Source organism: Pleuronectes platessa, chromosome 5 (assembly GCF_947347685.1).
Source record: "Pleuronectes platessa chromosome 5, fPlePla1.1, whole genome shotgun sequence".
In the NCBI taxonomy this organism is placed as follows: domain Eukaryota; kingdom Metazoa; phylum Chordata; class Actinopteri; order Pleuronectiformes; family Pleuronectidae; genus Pleuronectes; species Pleuronectes platessa.
In genome coordinates, this window is record NC_070630.1 from 13,303,850 (window position 1) to 13,325,746 (window position 21,897).

At 39.6% G+C, this 21,897-nt stretch overlaps 2 protein-coding genes across 4 annotated transcripts; one reads left to right on the forward strand and one right to left on the reverse strand.

Moving 5' to 3' along the window:
* Positions 1-1,275: 1,275 nt before the first annotated feature.
* psph (phosphoserine phosphatase) lies at positions 1,276-4,670 on the forward strand. Of its 2 annotated transcripts, none has more exons than XM_053422303.1 (6): positions 1,276-1,386; positions 2,426-2,569; positions 2,657-2,791; positions 3,534-3,679; positions 3,872-4,020; positions 4,142-4,670. In XM_053422303.1, the coding sequence occupies exons 2-6, from the start codon at positions 2,430-2,432 to the stop codon at positions 4,250-4,252; spliced, it is 681 nt and encodes a 226-aa protein (XP_053278278.1). In that variant the 5' UTR covers positions 1,276-1,386; positions 2,426-2,429; the 3' UTR covers positions 4,253-4,670. The 2 variants fall into 2 exon arrangements, with proteins under 2 accessions (XP_053278278.1, XP_053278277.1); XM_053422302.1 differs by having other exon boundaries at positions 1,310-1,386; positions 2,430-2,569.
* On the reverse strand, positions 4,669-11,373 carry nipsnap2 (nipsnap homolog 2). 2 transcript variants are annotated; one of them, XM_053422300.1, is made up of 10 exons: positions 11,261-11,373; positions 10,526-10,665; positions 10,399-10,444; positions 9,923-10,017; positions 9,539-9,609; positions 9,320-9,460; positions 8,054-8,085; positions 6,271-6,365; positions 5,905-5,988; positions 4,669-5,717 (listed from the first exon to the last, which is right to left on the reverse strand). In XM_053422300.1, the coding sequence occupies exons 1-10, from the start codon at positions 11,350-11,352 to the stop codon at positions 5,653-5,655; spliced, it is 861 nt and encodes a 286-aa protein (XP_053278275.1). In that variant the 5' UTR covers positions 11,353-11,373; the 3' UTR covers positions 4,669-5,652. The 2 variants fall into 2 exon arrangements, with proteins under 2 accessions (XP_053278275.1, XP_053278276.1); XM_053422301.1 differs by lacking the exon at positions 11,261-11,373 and adding an exon at positions 10,981-11,069.
* Positions 11,374-21,897: the final 10,524 nt, after the last annotated feature.

Below are 21,897 nucleotides of genomic sequence, written 5' to 3' on the forward strand. Positions count from 1 at the left end.
TGTTATTTTCCACTTCTTAAAGAAATTATTTGGCCTTTTTGCCAATAAGAGATTTTTATAAAAACATAGAATAAAACCAATCAAGATGCAAAAATAATACACAAAATTACTATAATAATTCCCTAAAATGTATATACGTTTTAAATGATTAAGCATTGGCTTAAAAACGTATGCTCAAATTAATAAATTCAACTGTAAAAGGTTTATAGAACATGTTTGCTTATTCTGTGTATGAAAGAGCATGGCTTTGGCATAAGGAGGTTTGTTAAGACAGAAGATATATACAGCCATCAATTGACTTAATTCATTTTCATAGACTTGAATGTGCCCATTTTAAATCATTGGTGAAAACCCAGCACCAGCTGGAAACTAAAATAACTGGTAATCTACTTTAAAAAAAGTTATTATAATGATACAAGATAAAAGTAACACTGCTGAGGCCCAAACCCTGTTATTAACACCACACTCAGGTGATCTGATCACAAGGGCACAAGAATGTGGCCTCATTGCTACAGACTTGGTCCCAGACCAACTCCTGACTTGGTCTCCGTGAGCAGATCTCAGAGTGTGTCCTCCAGGTGTCTTTGTTGCGACCACTCAACATGTATTTAGAGCTGTGCTGTAGTGGTGGAGTCGATGAAAAAAAACAGATTAGAAAAGGGTGTGGGAAGCTTTGTGTTGGCAACATAAATGTGGATCTGGACGGTCACTTTGCTGACATCATCTGGCATGCTTCAGTTTATTAATAATACAACAGTAATAATTATAATAAGAATATTAATCTTTATGCCTTTAACACGAATCTAAACGCAAAACTTTTTTTGTAAAAAATCAACACCAGTTAAAAATCAGGCATTAAAAGTCATTGAAAGGCCTACTTTTATAATAGGTTTTAAGCAACAGGTAACAAGTGTAATATAATTTTTTCTAACTTTTGAAATAAAGATGAGACCATTTTGGACCCCCTCTAAATCGACATGGTAGATCTCAAGGGGGTTTATCCTCTCCATGACAATACATTTTTTACCATTTTTTTTACCCCCCTCCTAGTGATGATATCGACTTGGCAGATATGACGCACTTGGTAATTTGCATACAGAGCAGAGAAGTGAACGACAATCTAGTTCCTCGTTGGAAGGGACGTCATCGGAGCTGCTCCACTGTGATTGGCAGATGTTGACACCGAATACAAACTTATTGAACATTATGAAGATGAATGAATGAATGAACTGTTCCTGTTGTCATGGAGCCGGCTCAGCGGGTAGTGGGCGGCCCCACGGCAGCGGCTCTGTGATTGGTCGGCGCTCGGTGGGTCCATTGAATGCGGAGTGGTCGGTGAATCCTGCTGCAGCTGCTGTTTGGACCGGATCGACTCTGCTCTTCCCGGTAAGTAACAGCGGGAAACCGGGGGATATTGTACCGTAAAGTCATCCGGTGTGTTAGCGTGACGCGGCGGAGGGTTTCCTGACGCTCGACAGGGAAAGAGAAGGTGTTTAAAGCGTCTGGAAGCAGAACAGGACACGCGGAAGGTTACAGTCGTTTGTTCACGGAAACTTTACACAAGCTTCTTCTGCATCTGGAGATTAACATTACACACCGAGGCACTTGGTTTAATCACCGGGAACCACCGTCTCCTCACGGTGACGGTGCGTGGTCTCCGGGGGCCCGGGTCCCCTGCACCGCGGTGCGCATCGGGTGATGCAACACGAGCAGAGGATGTCCATCACCCTCTCGTATGGCTGGTTTATGCAGACTGCTGCTTTATGTAACGCAATTAAGACACACATCACCGGGCCCGGGACACGTGTTTGATCCCGGGATCACACACTGTCGGTATTTCACCCAATGGACGAGTTTGCTGCGCCACTGGATTGAAGACATCCACTGCGCACTCGACTTTAGTTACACAAAAAAGTCCAGCAGCAGCCGGGGGAAGAAAACCCTCAGAGCTCCTCCTCACCTCTGCAGCTTTAGAGATCATAACTATTAGATTATCCCTCAGGTGATTGTCCGTCAGGTGACTCCCCAATGCTGCCACACCATAATGTTTTTAGTTAGAGATAATCATCTAAAATGCATTCAAAGTTTTGTCCAACAAACTTTTGTGGGGAGCTCAGAGAAACGAAGGCGTTCTTCTTTCATACTGTCTCGTGTTTTTCCAGATTTGGAAAGATTACTCGAAAACTGTACTTAAGTCCAAGTAACAGTAATCAAAATGGGGAAATACAAAAGTGAAATAGTTGTATGCTTTTATTTAAAATGGAAAGGTCTGACAGAGATGGAGTGTATTAGTATAAGGGGTAAACAATATCCCTCTTGAAAACAGAAAGATCAAGCTATGCTGGCAGACTCGTCAATCCAGTTGAACTGCTGCTGCTGTTTTTATGTGTGTGTCAATTCAGATATACATTTTGTTTTCCCCCAGCAAGATGACGTCAATTTCCCAAACGAAGGAACTGTTCAGGAGAGCAGATGCTGTGTGTTTCGATGTGGACAGCACAGTCATCAAAGAGGAGGGCATCGATGAACTCGCCAAATTCTGTGGTGTTGGGGATGCCTGCACTGAGATGTATGTATAGAAATACTGTCAACGTTCCATGATATTACTGCGATGGCTCTGGATGTGATGCCATCCTGTGTAACGCTCACGTTTCAGAACTCGGAAAGCAATGGGCGGCTCATTGACGTTCAAAACGGCCCTGACTGAGCGTCTCTCCATCATCCGATGTTCCAGAGAGCAAGTGAACAAGCTGATAACAGACCACCCACCTCAGCTCACACCAGGCATCAGGTGAGCGTGTCAAGATTGTTCTTTATTTTTAAGTAATGTCAGTCAGTCAGTCAGTGGGGTTTGTATTCCACTGAAATACTGGTATATGCATACAACATGCATGAGAGGGTTTCCCATATGTTTATCATTACAAGCCTTTCCTGTCTCCAGAAAGCTGCCCAAGTACTCAAACTGACTGGAAAACATGTGCAAGCATGGTTTGTGTACAAAGCTGCTCAGCCACAGATTATAGTTAAGGCTTCTTGGCCAAAATCATAAACTTTATATAAAGATACACAGCACATCTCCACTTCCTCCTTTTATATAGAAACGAAGCAAAATGTCCCCGATACAAACGCTGCCATCTCGTGCCGATGACCTGTTCTGGAGCCAGAGTCCGAAGTACCAATCGGAGTATGGTGCAGCGGTATCGATACATCAACGTATCATATAATTATATAAACGTTTCACCTCGTTTTTATAGCATCAAATACCTTATTGAAACTTACAGGGAAAATGTGCACTTGCAGCCACCAGGAGGTGATAGAGACACTTTGATTTCACTTTTGGGGAGACGTCAAGTCTCTTTGTCTGTATGTGCAGTCTATCGTCTAAATTAGATCAATCCAATTGTCTGTAACCCAAACATTTTAATAATAAAAAAAAATTATTTACACTGGTTCAACAAAATCAACTGTGACGAGACAGTTGCATGTATGTGTCCCATTTGATTGATGCTAAAAGTCCATTTGTCTTTACCCAGGGAGCTGGTGGACGATCTGCACCAGCGCAACATAAAGGTGTTCCTCGTTTCAGGAGGATTCCGCTGCATCGTCGAACATGTGGCCACTCAGCTCAACATTCCTCTGCAGCACGTCTATGCAAACAGGCTCAAGTTCTACTTCAACGGTATATCTCCCTTCTTACTGGAGTGGACCAGTTCGTTTTTTTGCCAGGTGTAGGAAACTATTCAGCGCTCGCTCTATGAATGAAATGAAGGGATTTGATGATATCAAAAACAGACTATCCTTCATCTCAAGTGTCTCTTGTCATCTTGTTCTTGGACGTAAACCTCTACTTGTGCATCCTGTGTGTTTACAGGAGAGTATGCTGGTTTCGATGAGAGTCAGCCCACAGCTGAGAGCGGTGGAAAGGGGAAGGTCATCAACCTGCTGAAGGAACAATACGGCTTCAAGACCGTGGTGATGATCGGGGATGGAGCCACCGATCTTGAGGCCTGCCCTCCTGCTGTAAGTGCTGTTCAAGTGTGCACACGTAAATCTTTGACATGTTGTTTGTGTATTTTTGTAAACAATTCGGACATATTGGGAGTGGCAGTGTGATCACAATATTATTTCCCTCTGCCCTCAGAGTGCATTTATTGGATTTGGCGGGAACGTCACCAGGCCGCAGGTGAAGGAGAGGTGTTCGTGGTACGTGACCAGTTTCGGCGAGCTCCTAAAAGAACTGGAGAAGATTTAAAGATGCGAAAATGAACTGTTATTCATTTTAACATTTCACATTTGCAAATCTGATGGTTTTATCAGGTGCACAAAGTTCCTTAGACTCTCAATAGATTTTTTTAATAATAAATGGATATGTTTACATCAGTGAGACCGGTTTTACCTTCATGGAGATATTGCCTTATTGATTTTTTATACTAGGAGATACTACAAGAATAACCAAGCACTATGTGTGGAAGGTTACGAAGACTTTAGTATTTTGCACTTTTTGCATCAAAGCCTTTAGTTAAGCTAATACAACTCCTGTACATTATGTCAATGTGCAATGAGCGTTAGAAGTGTTTGAATTATGTATGGATACTAAGAGCTGTAACCAGGCATGTCTATGAGTGTGGTGACGTCAGTCCCGTTAAAGAAAAAACATCCTGTCAAAGATTTGAACTGGTTTGAATTTATTTAATCTGTGTTGGTGTTGCTCTCCTTCCCTCTACATTGTTCCCTATGAACCAAAAACACAAGGAAAACATGCTTCCTTTCAGTTCAATAAAATAAATTTGATATCACAGTTTGCAGCAACATGACTGGCCCCTCGGCCAATGATAGATAATGTTTGTTGTCAGGATTTATTATAACACGATAAATATTTTTGCCTCATGTCAACATGTTGAGATTAAAAACAGGTTTTAAAACCAGGCATGCTGTCGTCTCAAGAAAGAAAAGTGGGAGCCATAGTTACAAACACGGCACCATGAAACAACAATAGAACCATGACGGGGAACTTAGGAACATCCAGAAAAAGCAACTGAAAGGTGTTCGATGTATAATAGACCTCAGTTTTACATTTTACACATCATATATCACCTTCAACCATAAACGATTTCCATGGATCTACAGAGGTTTTCTCCCAAGTGCATGGCTTACATGGAAGTGCCCCTTCCACAGCACACTAGATAATATAAGAATTCCAAATTTACATTAAATAAATAAACGGCCACTGCACCATGCAGTGAGCTTCAGCAGCGCCATCTGGTCTCCCACACCAGACAGCGGCTCGCCTTCAAGTAACTTTGGTCGGTGTTAAACTTAGATGAGCTCTTTGTGGACCCGTTCTAATGTGGCACGAGACGTCGGACATAACCAACAGGAGGTTTAATTCAATTTACTTATTCTGCTCCAGAGCCGAAAGAAAAGAAGCTGTGCGCGGTCATGTGCTGTAAAATGGTTAGGGCGTTTTTTTATTTCCAAATATAGGGCAGGCATTGTAGCCTCCTTCAAACTGGTGACATCTTGAAGTAAAAGGGAAGGGACGTTGTCTGGCAGCACCGACAGGAGTGAGACAACCGTGATAGTGAAGCTCTGGATGGATGTTGACATTCGAAAGGGTGCCACTTGTTTTCAGCTTCCACATCGCTTCTCATTTCACTGCAGCGGGGAAGCCTTTGTCGGGATCATAATCCTGGAATCCATGTGCTGAATGAGCGGAACTGTAGAAACGTGGAACACAAATGATTTAGTCGATTGGATATTGATCAGGTTCGGCAGGGTAGAACAGAGACTAAATCTCAGTAAATGTTTGACCCAGACAAATGACTTGCACACCTAAAATAAAGTTTACGACAACGAGTTTTCGTCACCACTTTGTGTTCGCAACAGGATTTTATTTCCTCTCACCTGTGTAGTACACCACCTCGTCCCAGCCCTCCTGCTGCCAGGCAGAGTTCCTCGTGTTTTCTCTGGACTGAAGGTCTTTGTAGGCTGAGGTCAACAAATCACACGTTTTCTTATTACAGTAAACAGAGTCAATGGGCTATTTTACAAGATTTATGGCTATAAATAGGGATTTCCATTATTTCCTAATATGATTGAAAGATTAATCATTCCCGATATAAACACATTTTGCTGGAGAGTGGGTGGCAGCAGAATTTACATATATACACAGGGAGACATTAATAAGTAATTGGGAAGTAGGATTGTGGATTTTCGCTATCACTTATCCTTGACAATATCATTCGGCATAAAGCTGGTATTTAACCGTACCCCATAGGTGATGAACCATGTAGAGGTTCCCGATCTGAGAGAAAAACCCTCCCACAGCTTCACTGTTGTGCTGGCGGTATCCAATGGCCCGGGCCCTGCAGACAAGAACAACTCCTGTTAAGACCCAGGCCAAAAAACACCAAGGCTTCATCTGGGAAAACACAACCTGCCACCACATACTTGACCAGTCTTCAAACCAGGACTTCAACATCATGTCTAAATTTACTCTGGACTGTTTCTAATTTACACAAGTGGATTCAGTTGGTATTTGTTAACGTAAGACAGACGTACTCACTGTAGGTATGTTTATGGAGCTCTATACTGGACATGTGTGAAATGAACAGACTGGGGTGAAGGGGGCGGGGGGTGTTTAAAATACATTCAGTTTTGACCCAAAGCAAACAGGCACTTATTAAATCATAATCACTGTTTGGATATGAAACTATACAGCCTCAGTACTTCAACTATACAGCCTCACTACTTCAACTATACAGCCTCACTACTTCAACTATACAGCCTCAGCCTCACTAATAACATTGAAATTGCCTTAAGTTGATTTACTGGCATTAACTGCATAATGATAGAAGTTTGTTCAAATAAAGCTTGGTTAAAGTAAACAAACAAAACCAGAAAAGATGGAAGAATAAGGATACACTTAAGGAACAGGTTTACACTCATTTGAAGTTTTTTTTAAAGATATTTCCCCCTTATGAACATTTTTAAATCTATCGTTAGGTTTTCCTCTCTGTGTTTGTTAGTTAGCCGATTTCCATAAAAACTAGGTGGAACGATGAGAATTTTGGTGATGAGTTGATTGAGGGGACGTATTGGTTCTATATTCTATATGTGAAAGGAATAATTTAAACATATTCACTCATTTCCCAGGGAATAATTCACGGATCTTCAATGAAAATAATCCGGCACCTTTGGGGGACTGATATTTATGAGTGTGTGAAGTAGAATTAAAATCTAGATCTAGTCAATTTAAATGTGGCTTCATAAGGGGACTGATGAGCCTCATGAATCCTCATAGCAGAAAAGATGATAGATAGATAGTTAAATTCATGCACATGATGATTCGGAATCACTGCAAAACTTCAAAGGCTTTTCTAGCAGCCCAAAACTCTCTGTGAGATTTAATCCCCCACAGTCTGTTACGCCTTAAAAAAAACTGGTCAGACAACTACAGAGCTATCAGAAAAAAATCTGTTGAAACATACAATATGTGCACAAAGCTCACGTCTTCATTTCAAATCAATTACAATCAACTGAGCTGCAGAGACTGATAAATGTTGACGTGTTGGCTCAGGCAGACCTGGAGTTTCAGATTCATTATAAACAACAATTATGGACACACACTGGTCGTCTATAGCAATGGATCCCAAACTTAGAGCGGCCACATTTGTCACAAAGATAAAATAATAGTATATTAAGATAAAACAATGCTAATTTCAGTCAAAGCATCGCAGGGCATAGCAGTCGTAGTCATAGCATCAGCTGCAGCAGGTTGATTTATAGCCCAACAGGACACATTACAACATCAGCACAGAGGTACTTTATTATTAATCAAACTAGCTTAAAGCAATACCCGCTGGTAGCCCCAGGTCTATATATTATTACACTTCAACTGAATCTTTGTTAGAGAGCGTGACATTACAGCTGTAAATAGGTTCCTCTCTGTGGAATAGATCTTATTAACGACAGTGTGATGAGGAAGGTTTCGTGAGGTGCATATCTTCTGTGAGCACAGTTCAGTGAATGAAATGAATCCAGGCTAACTTACCAGTAATTACCCCATTCGATCATGGTTCCTGGCTGCAGGGGAGAAAAGGGGATTCTTCATTACAATTAACATGTAGAATTCAAGGTTTTGCAAGCTCACCAACTAGATATCACACGTTGGTCTTCCTCCCACAGTTAAAGTAATGGTACAAATGAACGGTAAACTCATAGCCCAGGTATTTTTTGTCTTTGTGAAGATAAGCTGCAATAATAATTGCTCCCAAAGGCTTCTTCAATAACTCTCTGATGCTTAAGACAACAAACGGTGTCTCTGTTATGCAACGTCAGTACATGATGAGGGATGACAGCTTACATTCCTCACATGTCGCAAGCAGCATGGATCTACACAGTTTTGTCCTCCGGATTAGAAAGAACGACTTAATCTGCAGCTGGAGGAGTGTGTATCATGCAGTGTGCATGAGTAAGAATCATGTGCCGCTGGATTACCAGTTCCAACCGAGGACAAGAGATGATATAAATTGTTTATATAAATTCTCAAGTGACCCAGTTGAAAACAGCGCATGTCTTGTAACTGCTGAAGACACAGGGGCAATCCATGTCATACAGTATGTCTGTGAGGGTGGAGGTGATTTAGAGAGTCACATCAGTAAAGCATGTGACCGGGAGAGTTTCGGTTTTTAAGTGGGAAAATGTAAGTGAGGTAAGTGAAAGAGTAATGTTCTCCTTTTCTGCCACCACTGCCTGGTCGGTGACCTTTAGCCCTGAGGCCCCATCTCGTGCAGTGAAGCTGCTTAGAAGTGAGAAAAACATCTGAACCACCAGTCTAAGCTTAGAAGATAGAGGGTGTTGTATGTTGTATGATGTTGAAAAGGCAAATTTGAGGTTATTGGCTGACTGGAATACTCATCCATATGAGTATTCCAGTAGCAACTTCTACTGAGTAAATCGTTTTTTAATTTTTAAGTTTAATAAGTGTTTGGATTTGTCAAAAAGTTTTACGAAAGCAAGCACATGCAAACTATAAAAGGTACTCGGGGCTGGAGTCAGGAAAACATAGAGGAGGGGTAAATGTCCACACACCAGTTGATGCTCCCACAAACTACTGAGATGTTTACAGGCACAGGTTCTTCTTAATAATAATAAAAACAAAAATGTTACCTGGGGGATAATTAAAGGTCTCTGGCTGATATTTCTTTACTTCAAGGAATGTACCAAGTCAGACATTACTCATGACTTAGATCATAAATCTGTTGCTGTCATCATCAGCACTGCCTATGCTAAGATTAAAGCAGGCTACATCACTCACCCTGAGCTGGTACGACCTGAGCTCATAGATGTTGGGGCCCTCTCTGGGTACAGGCTCATTCCAGAAGCTGAACTCCAACAGGAGCTGGTTCCTGCGAGACAACAGCATCTTACCCCGCTCCTTCCTGTACGCTGTGAACTTCTGCCAATGGACAGACACCAATCAATAAGCTTTACTTCAAATCCTGGCAGTACGACCAAAGAATTAGGGAGACTTTACCTCGTTCTGTCTGAGCTTGTTCATCACCTCTGTCAGAGCTGGGTATCCTCCTCTGTAACGCCACAGATGAACTGTGGAAATAGAATATACCATAGATACAAAATCACAACGACTAGAGAATAACATGTTGATAGAACATAATTGATCAGAAACAGGATCATTAACTAATGTAATAAAACAAACCCAAGCCCCCAGATTAAATTAAAATGAAATACTGACTTTGGAAAACAGCAGATAGAAGCTTGATAGCGTCTATAGGTTTTAAGCTGATATAAGCTGATTTCTTATTAAATGTTTTATTTTGTGACAGATGTGTTGCATCTAACATGTCCTGCTCTGTTGTGCTGCAGAGATGTGTAAGTGTGGTTATAATAGTAATCCTACCAGCCTGATCCTGTTCTCCATACCAGGTATTCCAGGTTCCCACCAGCTCACAGGGGTAGTACTTATCAGCATGGATGGAGGGCAACACCTCCTCACTGTGATGACAGACAAGTTAATTTAATAGCACTCTAAATAAATAGTAAAATATCTGCATTCAAGCCTCCTGAAGTAGTCATTTTCAAATCCAGATGACAATCACATGTTTCCTGTTAGTAGTGTTTCAAGTCCCACGTTTGTCCCTAACTACAACTCAGCAGCCTCCAGGCATCTTAGCTATGGGCACAGTTGGTCTGTGAAGGTCTGATCACATTCACCACACAGGAATAGACTCCTCTCTACTATTTATACACAACACTGTACTTATGTTGTCCTGGTCTCATACTACTACTACTTCTAAATCTATCGGCACATCTTCTGCTGAACTAAAGGGTATGAACAGAATACTGATTCCGACATTAATATGACGTAATGCTCACCAGAGTTTGTTGTATGAGTCCAGGCACTCGGGTTTCACATTGTGGACTGAAAAAGAACGTAGACATTAGACAAATACAATCTCCTTTTCTTTGTGGTTCGAGTCCAACAGCAGAAAAGGCAACTTACACTGAATTTTGTAGAGGTTACTCTCCTCATTTTTGGTCAGCAGGTTGGCGTGTGCGTCTTTCCTCGGATCGACTTTCCTCACGAACAGAGATTTAAACCAGCTGTCCTGTCCGTTCCTGCTGTCTGTTGCCGAGAAGCCCCTGCAAACACACACAAGTAGTGTGTCATTATGTTATACAATCACTCTGGTGGCCGAATCTCCATCTTTGATAGCAGATGCAACATCTTTAAATGGTGCTTTATTGATTATTAACACTGTAACAGTGCAGGTTTACAGCTGCTGGATGGAAACAGAGCCTGAGTGTGACATGTCAGCTCCTCTAGTGCACACAATACAAACACAATTGTGCTAATGTAAGTGAAACACAGCAGCTAACAGCATGAAACACGGCGTGGTGTATTTATAGCATCTAGCAGAGGACACCCACACGAGAAAAACACGTTATTACATTGACCTTGAGCCCCGGAGCTGCTCAGAAACAAAAGGTGACAGAGACTTGTATTGTTTCCCCTCCACCCGCAAACTCATGTGGGGTCGATGTGAAATGTTCCTGAACAAACAACGTTACAGTGTGAAGTTACAGCTGAAGGCCACCGAGGTCTGGCTAACAGATAACAACAGATAACACACACTAGCTTCCTAGCAGCCAATTCACACACCCTCTAATAAACACACACACACACACACACAACCAGAGATAAACAGTTAACTCTGCACACTGACGAGCGCCCCACCTGCTCCACAGGACGAGCTGTCCGGCCGGGCGGGCCCCGCCTGCGGCCCGGGACAAACCTCCGCGGACTCTCTGAAGGACTCCGGTCGCCATCTTCCCCCGTTAATAAACAGGAAGGACGCTGTTTTCATGCCCGTCCAGCAGGTGGTGCTGCAGCCCCGCAGCGCTCACAGCTGAACACCAGGAAGCGTGTTTTTTTTTTGTATCTAGTGACAAAGTGGAAAATACACCGATAATAAAAAACATTTCATTTATTTAGCAAAATTATTCACTGAAACAATCTACCTAATTCACTCGAATAATTCACGTAATTCAATTAAATCCTTTACTTAATTTTTCACTTAAATAATGAACTTTTTTTTATAAATTTGGAAATGTTTCAGTCTTTGTTTTTTAAATACTGTTCTTCTAATAATTCATGCTTTGGCAGGGCAAAAAACAATATCAATAATGATATATGTATAAAAAAAATTATTCATGTGATACTTAGATATCGACTGATTTTACATTTTTTGTCTGCTCAAGCAGTAGCTATATTTATACCTGAAACAGTTCAGCTGTGGATTGGATGGATGGAAACTCAAAGAGAAAATATATATCTTGCTAATTGGAAACCACATCGCACTTCATGTTCATAGATATTAACAAAGCAAACTGATTTCAATGTGGAAAATACATAGCACGGATATTTAAGACCAAAACACTTAATCTACACAGTCAATAATGTATTTACCGTTTTTAAATACACATGTAATGATATCGCATAAATACAGATCTATACAACGGTTCAAGCTCAACACTTTTATAGGGAGAAACTGAAGAATATGATGTTTGCCCAAACGTCACCTTATGTTTTTTATCACCAAGTTATAATCTTCCTTCCTGTTAGACAATACATTCAGAAATAAAACCAATAAAACTATAATTTTTGTAAAAGACTTTATGTTTTCTAAAGATTAATGTGAGATATTTAGTCCAAACGTTACCAGGATAAAATAAATGATGAAACAACTCAACCTCTTTTTGTAGACAGGGGGAAGCTATTTGTTTAATGAATTCATTGTGAATGAGTGCATTGCATGGATAATTTTAATATGAAGCTGTTTAACTTTATTGGAAAGAAAACCAGTCTATTAAATTCAGTCCAAATGTTACCGCTAATGCTAAGAAACCTCACATTCCGACCATGAAAAGAGCTGAGACTTTGAATGGAAGTAAAAACACCTGTGATGGGAGAATAATTGCGATAACATCATAAAAAATCTTTCCACAAGGTCACAGTCAAGGAATCATCCATGAGAAAGGCTCATGTCGTAATGACACTCTAATGGGAGTTAAGGTATTGATTAGAGATACGGCTCCAGTTGACAGTCATAGATGATGCATGTCTGCTGGATTGTGCATCAACGTCGCCACCATATTGGAATGGGCCTGTAAACCCCAGGTGCAAAGGTAACCTGTTTTTCTATCGATGGCCTTTTTAGTTTTTATAACATCCCTTAGAGGGCCACACTGATGAATTGAACGTCTCCTCATGCGTGTATGCATGGCTTTCAAACACAGCAGTTCCTGTCTTGTATCAAACTTCAGTGCAATAGCCTGCACAGAAACGCATGGCTCGTTTCTGTTGTTTCATTGCAGGCCAGAGAGAAAGACTGGAAATGTCTCGCGGTCCGTGTTTTTTTCACTTTCTTGTGCCATATTCGTAATCGGTTCTGCTGCGGTTCTTCAAGATAAAGTGACATTAGGAACAATTTCTAATGTGCCAGCAACTCCGCTGGGGTAACAAGGCTCTCCTTTACGAGTTCTCCTTCTGAATGAGGTTAGCCATTAGCTCATTCCCTGAAACACGCCTGCAGAACATTGTCTGTGTCAGAGTGTGGTCTGGTAAATGCTTCTTTGTTGGTCGCCCAAACTCCAGCAAAGAGTGTGAACTCACCCAGTTGAACATGTTTCCATGATTCCGTATCACTTCTTTTGTTTAGCTGTTACCGCAGATGGTTTCAAGTTGTCAAAGGAGAGAAAACACAGGTGTAACAAATAAAAATAATGTTGGCTCTGGTTTATTCAGACAAATCATAAAGTTTTACCATTGATCCAGCTCTGTATCCCCACCATGGAGCGAGAACACTGAATTTCTATTACGGTTATTATTTACACCTGCAGTTTTCTCCGGCTGTGACATGTCACACTGTCGGCAAGGATAAAGGTCAATTTTTTCTTGTGGTGGACATCAGCCCTGTCAGAGGCTGGTCCCACTATTGTCTATCTGAGTAAGTCTGTACCACATCACACATCCAAGCATCCTCAGCTGGCATGACTGGGAATAAAAAAGTCTGTGAGAGATGTGGGGCTCTGGAGATGAAAAACAGTTGCATAATGATTTTTTATTAGGCCGAGAGAGTTTATTTTCTGTTGGCCTCAACAATACAACATAATGTAACGTAATTTGTTTACGGTATATATCAGCAGTATAAGCACTGTAAGAAATAAAACATTTGAACTGGAGATAATATATGAAACAACAGAAACACAAGTTAAGATGCAAATGACATCAAATATGAAACAGTCACTGATTTGTTCATTCATTCATTTTTTAATTTCCAGGAAAGTATAGTGAAAGCATAAAATGATTAAATTAACACAAAAATAAGATGTCTCAATAATAATCAGGAAAAATAAAGTCCAAACATTTTGGACTTTATTTATTGACTTTTTGAAATATATATATACTTGTTTATATACTTGATTTAAGCATTGAGGCTCATGTTAGTAAAGGGACCATGAGAGCAGTGCGTTTACAACTCTTAAACAACAAATAAGAGTCCAAGTCTGGCGTTCTAATTGTTCTTGAAGTGTTACACCAAACAAGCAGTGAAACTGCTAATAGTTACTGTGCTGCTATAAAAGCTCCGTCAATTTATTTAATAACCCACTCATGATGATACTTTTAGGCAGAATTATTGTACACTGTGAGGGTCTCTTTCTTATTCTTTTGTCTTTTTTACCATTTTTTTGTTTTATTGGATCTTTCATTCGAATTTTATTAACTTTATTATTTCTGTTTTACTATTGTACTTTTCTTTAATTCCATATTATAAAGCAGTTTGCATTGCATGTATGAAAGGTGCTATATGTTAACAAATACATCCCAAGGCATACTACATCTGTTGAACAGGTGGGGGCGCTACTATTCAATTCATAGCCTGTCAACAGCGATTTTAGTGCCCTATTAGAAACACAGACAACATCAGAATGAACAGTGGGAATGACATGACACATGTCTGACAATAACTTTACAACAATCATCATCATAACGGCTGAACCTCAAATGAGTTCAAACTAGCTTCACAAACTAGCAAATTATCAGGATAGTCTAAGCAAATTATCTTATGCACTTAAACTTAAGATTGATTTGTAAAGGATGAATTTCAGCTAAACATTTTGCAATATTGTATATTTACTAACTTAATTGATAGATCCAAGTACTTCTTCCACCACTGTATCTCACACGAGACAGAAATTTGACACATTTATCTTATAAACTTGCCTCTTTGGGACACATGAGGTCACTATAATGAATAGTTCATTAACAAATAGAGTAACGAAAGATACGATGTTAGTCCTTGTTGGACATTTACCTCGTATTCTTAAATAATGATATGCTGTTTGTAATGATGGATGGAAGATAATGGCTAAGCTGGATCTCGATGTGTTTTGACGCCTCTGGGATGAGCGCAGTACGATCTACTTGCATGTATATGATGGAGAGCGTGATGGGATTTGCAGTCATGCAGGAATTTAGTACAGTTAAGATTGATTTATTATTCGACAGAGTGACTCTGAATCTAACAGGGACCATATTGCTCAGGCCTCCTCAGCTTGACTAGAAACAGTATTTACCAGAAACAATGGAGGGATTTTTCTTTTTGGAGTTCAAAGACATGAATCATGAGGGAATATTTTTATTTAAAAAAAAACTTTTATAGCAAAAGCCAAAATGTCTGGGAATTTCAACTATGATTGATCGTATCCACAAAAATGTAGCTCTTTACATTACGAAATTCATCCAGGAGGTTGATTTCGAATAAGAAAGACTTTTATGAATCTCACTTATATCGTGTTTGCCATGAACATTAGTTGCTTTCTATAATGTCAGAATTAATCCAAGAGGCCTGATCTGCTTCTTTTTTTTTTTTTAAATAGAGTTGGACGTGGGATTCTTTCCTTTCACAAAGGGCACATTTTATTGATGGAAGAAGTGAGATCAGCTTCCTACAAAGAACTCCTGTTTCACAGCTCCACACTTACATAAACTGTACCTCATTACTGGTATGATATGCTGTTCTACTAATACATCCAGAAAGCTATGTCTATCTTTCTGTATGTTTCTCTGACAGAGACCGACGGACGGATGGATGGATGGATAGATAGATAGATAGATAGATAGATAGATAGATAGATAGATAGATAGATAGATAGATAGATAGATAGATAGATAGATGGATGGATAGATAGATAGATAGATATATTTTTCTTCGTTTCTGTAGTACACGTCCTGGCATGTTGCTTCCCTGCAGCTCTACAAATTCTTACAAAATTCTCAAATTTCACTTTTGGATACCATGAATTTCTGTGAACCGAGGCTCTCAGAAGAGCAGCTGTGAAAACAGCTGATATGAATTCTTCACTAATGCACCAGAAAAGGCTGGGAAACATTTACCAGGGAATTCAGAAATATATAATAAATGGACTTTACTTAATTCTCCAGGACCCATGAGGCGAAATCCCCCTAACCATTCTCTCATACACAGCATGTCCTGTGAGGATCTTCTGCTAATTGAATATCTCCAATCTACTCTTTTTTTCCCATCACCCTCCTTTTATTATCTTTGGCTTTATTATTAGGCACATGATTGCTGTTAAAAGATATTCAAGAAATGGCATCAGACTTGTGAGAAATTACTTTGGACTTCTTGTTTAAAGTAATAACTCCTTATCTTGTCTGGGCTCTGCAGTGAGGGAAGGCAGCACTACTGCATTCAGTGGCCCTAAAACATTTCAAATGTCTAATAGATTAATATCCAGGAATTAGTCTTTGTTTTTTATTTCAATGAAGTAATATATAAGAAATAATACTGATTCCAAGAATTTCCAGAATGGGCACAGTAATTAGTTTCCTCAACTGTACAGTTATTACAAAATAATCTCTACCATACCATTACCTGAATTCATCTAAAATAAAACTTTTAATATTTTTTTATCCTACATCTGTGCTCTAAGTATCAATGTGAGAGAGCAGGGCATCCTGACATTATAGTATGCACTGCTGTTTAATGTCAGTGGTTCAATACAGAATTGCACTTAAAATTTGATGTCCCCAAGTTAAAGTGTATCCCTACTAAGAGATATCTTGTCTTCATCATAAAAAAAAAAACTTCTTTACATTCTGGTGATGACCTACAAAATATTACAGTTGCCATGCCACTGCCCTCCAGGCCAGCTATATACTACCTTTCCCATGCTAAGATTAAACTGTTTCCACAGCCATTGTGAGCCCACTGAAAGACAGATGACACTATTTACACAACCTGATAACTGAGGAAATGTGCCATTACTTATCCAGGCAGTGCCAGAGTTGGTGACACAAAGGAAAACTTAGCTGAAGCAACCAAGGGCAAGTCCGACACTGAAGCACAGGGTGTTGAAACTCTGTAAATATACAAGAAAAGTACACAATGAGTTCCATTACTGGAGTTGCTGTAATCCACTTCTCTGTGCCAAATTAGCCTGCCCCTATCATTCCAAATGCCTCCGGCTCTGCATAATGTTCAAAACGATACTGATTATAATATAATAATTAAAGTTTTAATTCACTTAAACATATACAAACACACAGTATTATTACTTTGAGTAACAAAATCCCCAAAGACCTGTGATAAATACACCCATTTAGAACAATCAGAATTAACATTTAGTTACAATAGCACAACCAGATCATCAGTGTCCCAGCAATGCTTTTAGCGAGAAAGAGTTCCCATTACAAATCATAGTTTTTCACAAGTTCAGAAAAATACATCACTACACTTCGTCCAAATACAGATCACTTATCTTGTATATCCCTTTATAGCCGGATAATGCCATAAAGAGGCTTATGATTGTCTTAAGTGCGACCCACCAGACATCTTGTGTACCTCTCTCCAGACTCCCTTAGAATGAGCTAGTATTGGATGGAGGAGAAGTTGGACCATGTGAAATAACATCCAAAGGTTTGAAAGGACTTACCAGCTCCTGCTCGATTTTGATCAGTTATTACCAGTATATTCATCGACAGCATTATGAAAGGGTACATATGAGATTTAACCTGTGTTTTTTGGCAGTGGAGTCACGTCTGTCTTTGTTGCGATATGTTTTACCAGGCCGATCCCTCCATCGACCTTTGAGAATGGGGTCCTGGGAAATGAAGGAATCCTTTTACTCTGGTGTGTCATGACATTGCACTCTGTCTATATCTTTCTGCTGCAGCGTTGCTGTCCTCCTCGATATATGCTCGCACCTAGACATAAGTTCAGAGGCGTGAATGAAAAATTGAGTGGGCAGAAGTCAAGGCCAAGAATAAGACTTTTAAGAGGGCGAGTACAACATTCTCGAGCCAGGTCTCCTCATTCACCTATGAGGTGTTTGTCTGGAAGCGGTTTAGCCTTTACATCACCTCTTAAGACTCAGAGAGAGGTAGCCACATATTACAGAGGAGCTCGGTCTTTTAAATCATACATTAGAGGAACTAAGATCCATGCTCTAAGGAGCGAGGGCTGTGTTCCAATGCTCAGTGGTGGGTATGTGTGAGAGAACATGCTTTTTTGGGATTTGATGGATGAATGGTAGGCCTAAATATTTTCTCTGATTTGTCCTCATGAGGTATTTCAGACCACATGTTTTCTCAGGATTTTCTTGGGAGAGGCAGATACTTTGCTATAATTAAATCAATCATTGTACCATCTGGTCCATGGCAATTGGAAAAACACAACTAGTATCTATTCAGGAACATTTGAATGTGTCTGACCAGCAGGGGCATTGTAGAGAGAGGGGGGTGGGGGGTGGGGGGGGGGTGCTGGTCTTACTACTCAGGACCCCGCTGAGGGAAAGTCCCTGAAAAGCCAGTAATGAGAAGTTTGTTTTTGCTTTCAATTTTGAAAGGAATTACTGTTATAAGTAAATTAAATTGACCGAATAAAATGGTTAAGGGACTGAACTCTGTATGAGACATTAAATAAAGTAGGGTATGTTCTTTTAGGCTCCTCTCACCCCTAACAAGTGATGCCAAATGGTTTGGTATGTCCCAGCACACCTGCACTCAGCTGCTAATCCAGCTAAGTGATGATGGAGAAGCTGGAGGCTGCAGATCCTGATGTGAGTCATGTCTTCCCCAAAACCAGATAAAAAACAGAGTATATGAAAAGACAAGAGAGATAAAAAAAAAGGAAAAGAAAGAAAGAGAACAGAGGAACTGTGGGAAAACAGCTTCTCAACAGCAAGGTGAGCACGACACACAGCTAACAAATGGTTTAATTAAGCTAATATCAGCAGATTGAAGGCGGTTAGCCATTTAGCTAGCTCTGAGCACATTGGCACTGATAACTTAAATTGATTAGCATCATAGTGTCCTACAGTGTCAAATTACATATCTATCAACATTAGCTAGCAGAGGTGAACGTCATGAAATGGCCCTCAGTTTCATTAACACCCATTGAGTGTTATTTTACAATGCAGTCATTTTACATTGAGTCATCACTGACCTCACTGTTAAGTAAGCTAGCATAACATGTTTGCTATAATGTTCTTGCGATTTTAAAATCCCTGTGATACAAATTAAGCATCAGACCAATTAGCTTGTTTATGTTTATTAGCTCTCGTACATGAATTTGGCCACCCTCCCTTTCAGGCTGATTTCTATCCATCACGAAAATGGCTGTTTTCATATTTTTCATGTAGTTTGGTGGTTGGCAACCAGCTTTGAGGTGCATTACCACCACCCACGGTGTTGGAGCATGAACCAGAGTTGTGTAAACCTCTTAAGAAGGATTATCATGAACAGCACGGTTTCTGTCAAATAATGGAATAGACTCTCTAAACCGATGGCAAATATGTTGTTTAGATTCAATCGTTACATTCCAATGCGAAACTAGTCAGACCAATCCAAACCTTTTATCCAACATAGGGAGGGTTTGATAGGTTTGTTGAATCCACCATTAAGATTGTGTTAAATTAACTACACGGTATATTTAATCTAAAAAGAACAACACATATCTGCACACTGTGGTCTGTTTGGATATTTTGTTACTGTCACAATTTATCTCTCTGATTGGTGATAGGTCTGATCTTGCAACTGTTGATAACTTTTCTTGGAAATTTGGTGAAAGGTTTGAGGCTAAATACAGATAGAGGTAGAGTTTGACACAAGCTAGATACAAACTAGTTTAAAAAACGCCAACAGCCTTCAAAATACCAGAATATTAATGCTAGATGATCCACAATCATTTTCAGAGGGTTAAATAGGACATGTTAACCAAGAAGAGAGAATAATATTTTCTATCATAAGAAGCAAATTTATGTAATATTATCTATTAATATTACCTGGGAAAAATCACAAATAACATGGCCTTCAGTTTCAGATACATCCACAGAAAGTGGAGCAACAGTGGCAGGTCCCTCATCATCTACTTATCTTATGTGAGGACGTGAGACAAGGTCAACTCATAAAAACCAATTATTTGTAACAACCTCAGGTGGAAAAGGTTTAACCACAATAAAATAAAGAAGTCTCTTTGACTATAAGTTGGTTAAGAGGCTAATTTAAGCTAAGATGCTTATAGACAAGTCTGCCTCTGAAGCAGTTAAAGAGCAAGATGATGTGATAGAGTCTATCAGGGGTTTTCAACTGGTTTGGTCCGGGGGACCACCATTCTGACTAGAAAGTAATCCGCGGCCCACTGATGTGCCTATGCGCGCGTGCCTACGTGTGTGTGTTTGTGCGTGCGTGCATGTGGATAGAAGGAAGTTTTAACATTTAGTTTTCCATGTTGGTTTTATTTAAAAACCTCAAACAAATCTAGATATATCTACTTAACAAATCTAGAAAAATCTGTGTAAAAAACAAGAAAAATGGTTGATTTTCAGTGCTTAAGAATTGAAAACAAAATTAAAATGCAGTTTGAAGTTGTACTGCATCTCAGAACCCCTGTGATAGAGGATGAATTCTCACATCAGAGTATCCTAGATTATTTTCCTCTTGGAAAAATGTACCTTTATATTCAGGTATGTCTGCTGTTATATCTGTTTAGTCGTTCAGTCATAATTTCCGGGTCACAGGAGGCTGAAACTTTTTTATTTTATTTATAGACAATTACTTGTCTGGAAACAGATTGTTTATGCATATGGACGGCTCATCATATGATACTGATGCTTTTTCAGTTATTTAATCCCACCACTCCCTACTTCTGGTTCTGACTAAACAAGAGTAACCCCTTTATTGTGTCAGTTTTAGCTCTGGGTATTTGTAAAAGGCATTTCTTTCATTTTCTTATGTATTACAAACCAAACAATAAATGGAGGAATCTAGAAAATAACCAGCAGATCAATAAAGTAACTAAGTAAAACTGGTTAAACATAATGCATTTAGGCTGCTTATCCAGGATCTGACAATTTTAACAGTGTGGTATTGGTACTTTTACTTTACAGTGAAGTACCGGACTACATCCTCTGCCACTGACTAGCTGTGCAAACCCACAAACTGAAATAATAAAACTACATGCCAACTTAAAGTACCTGGATGTCCTAGATTTACAGAAATTCTCTTTATCACTATAGATGAGGTCAGGTCATAGCAGTAGTCCAAAATATTTCAGAAATATAAATTTTGAGTTACAATGATGTTCTGTTCTAAGTCTACTGAATCCACAGCAGTGAAACTCCGACCTGTAGCTGTAAAGGCCAGATGTGAGAGCTCAAACTATGGAGGACCTTGGCACTTACTTACTTTTGAGGTAAGCAGCTCCATGCTTTATCATACGCACCACAGATGTGATGTTACATTAGATTACACTTACACTTTAAAGCTGGATGTGACACACTTTTAAGCTGCCAAAGCAGAAAAAACTATGGCAATCTGCATTTCAGCAACTACAGAAGAGCAAATCTGGTTCATGGAGGAGAACAGTTTAGTCAAAGAATATGTGAAAATGTTAGGATTCAGTATTTGGAAAATATAACTTTTGATAATATAATTTTGATTAATCCTGTTAAAAACCCACTTTTATACTGCCAACATACATACGCAGACATTTTTCTATGATTATGGGCAAGGTAACAGGCATACTACTTTAACTAGAGGCTACTAAACGATCTGATCGCGAAAAATGTGGAGAGAGCAAAAGGAGCAAAAGACAAACACAAACGACTCAGTCAAAAATATGAAATGTTCACAACAGCCAGTCTGGTTTCACTGCAGGTGTCACAGTGATGGGGTTGTGACATAGTGGTCCATGGCCAACCTCTGTTGAGACGTACAGATTGTAATTTTCATCCAAGACTCGAAAGCTGATGACAGAAAATGAGGTAAATGTTGGACTCATTGTGTGA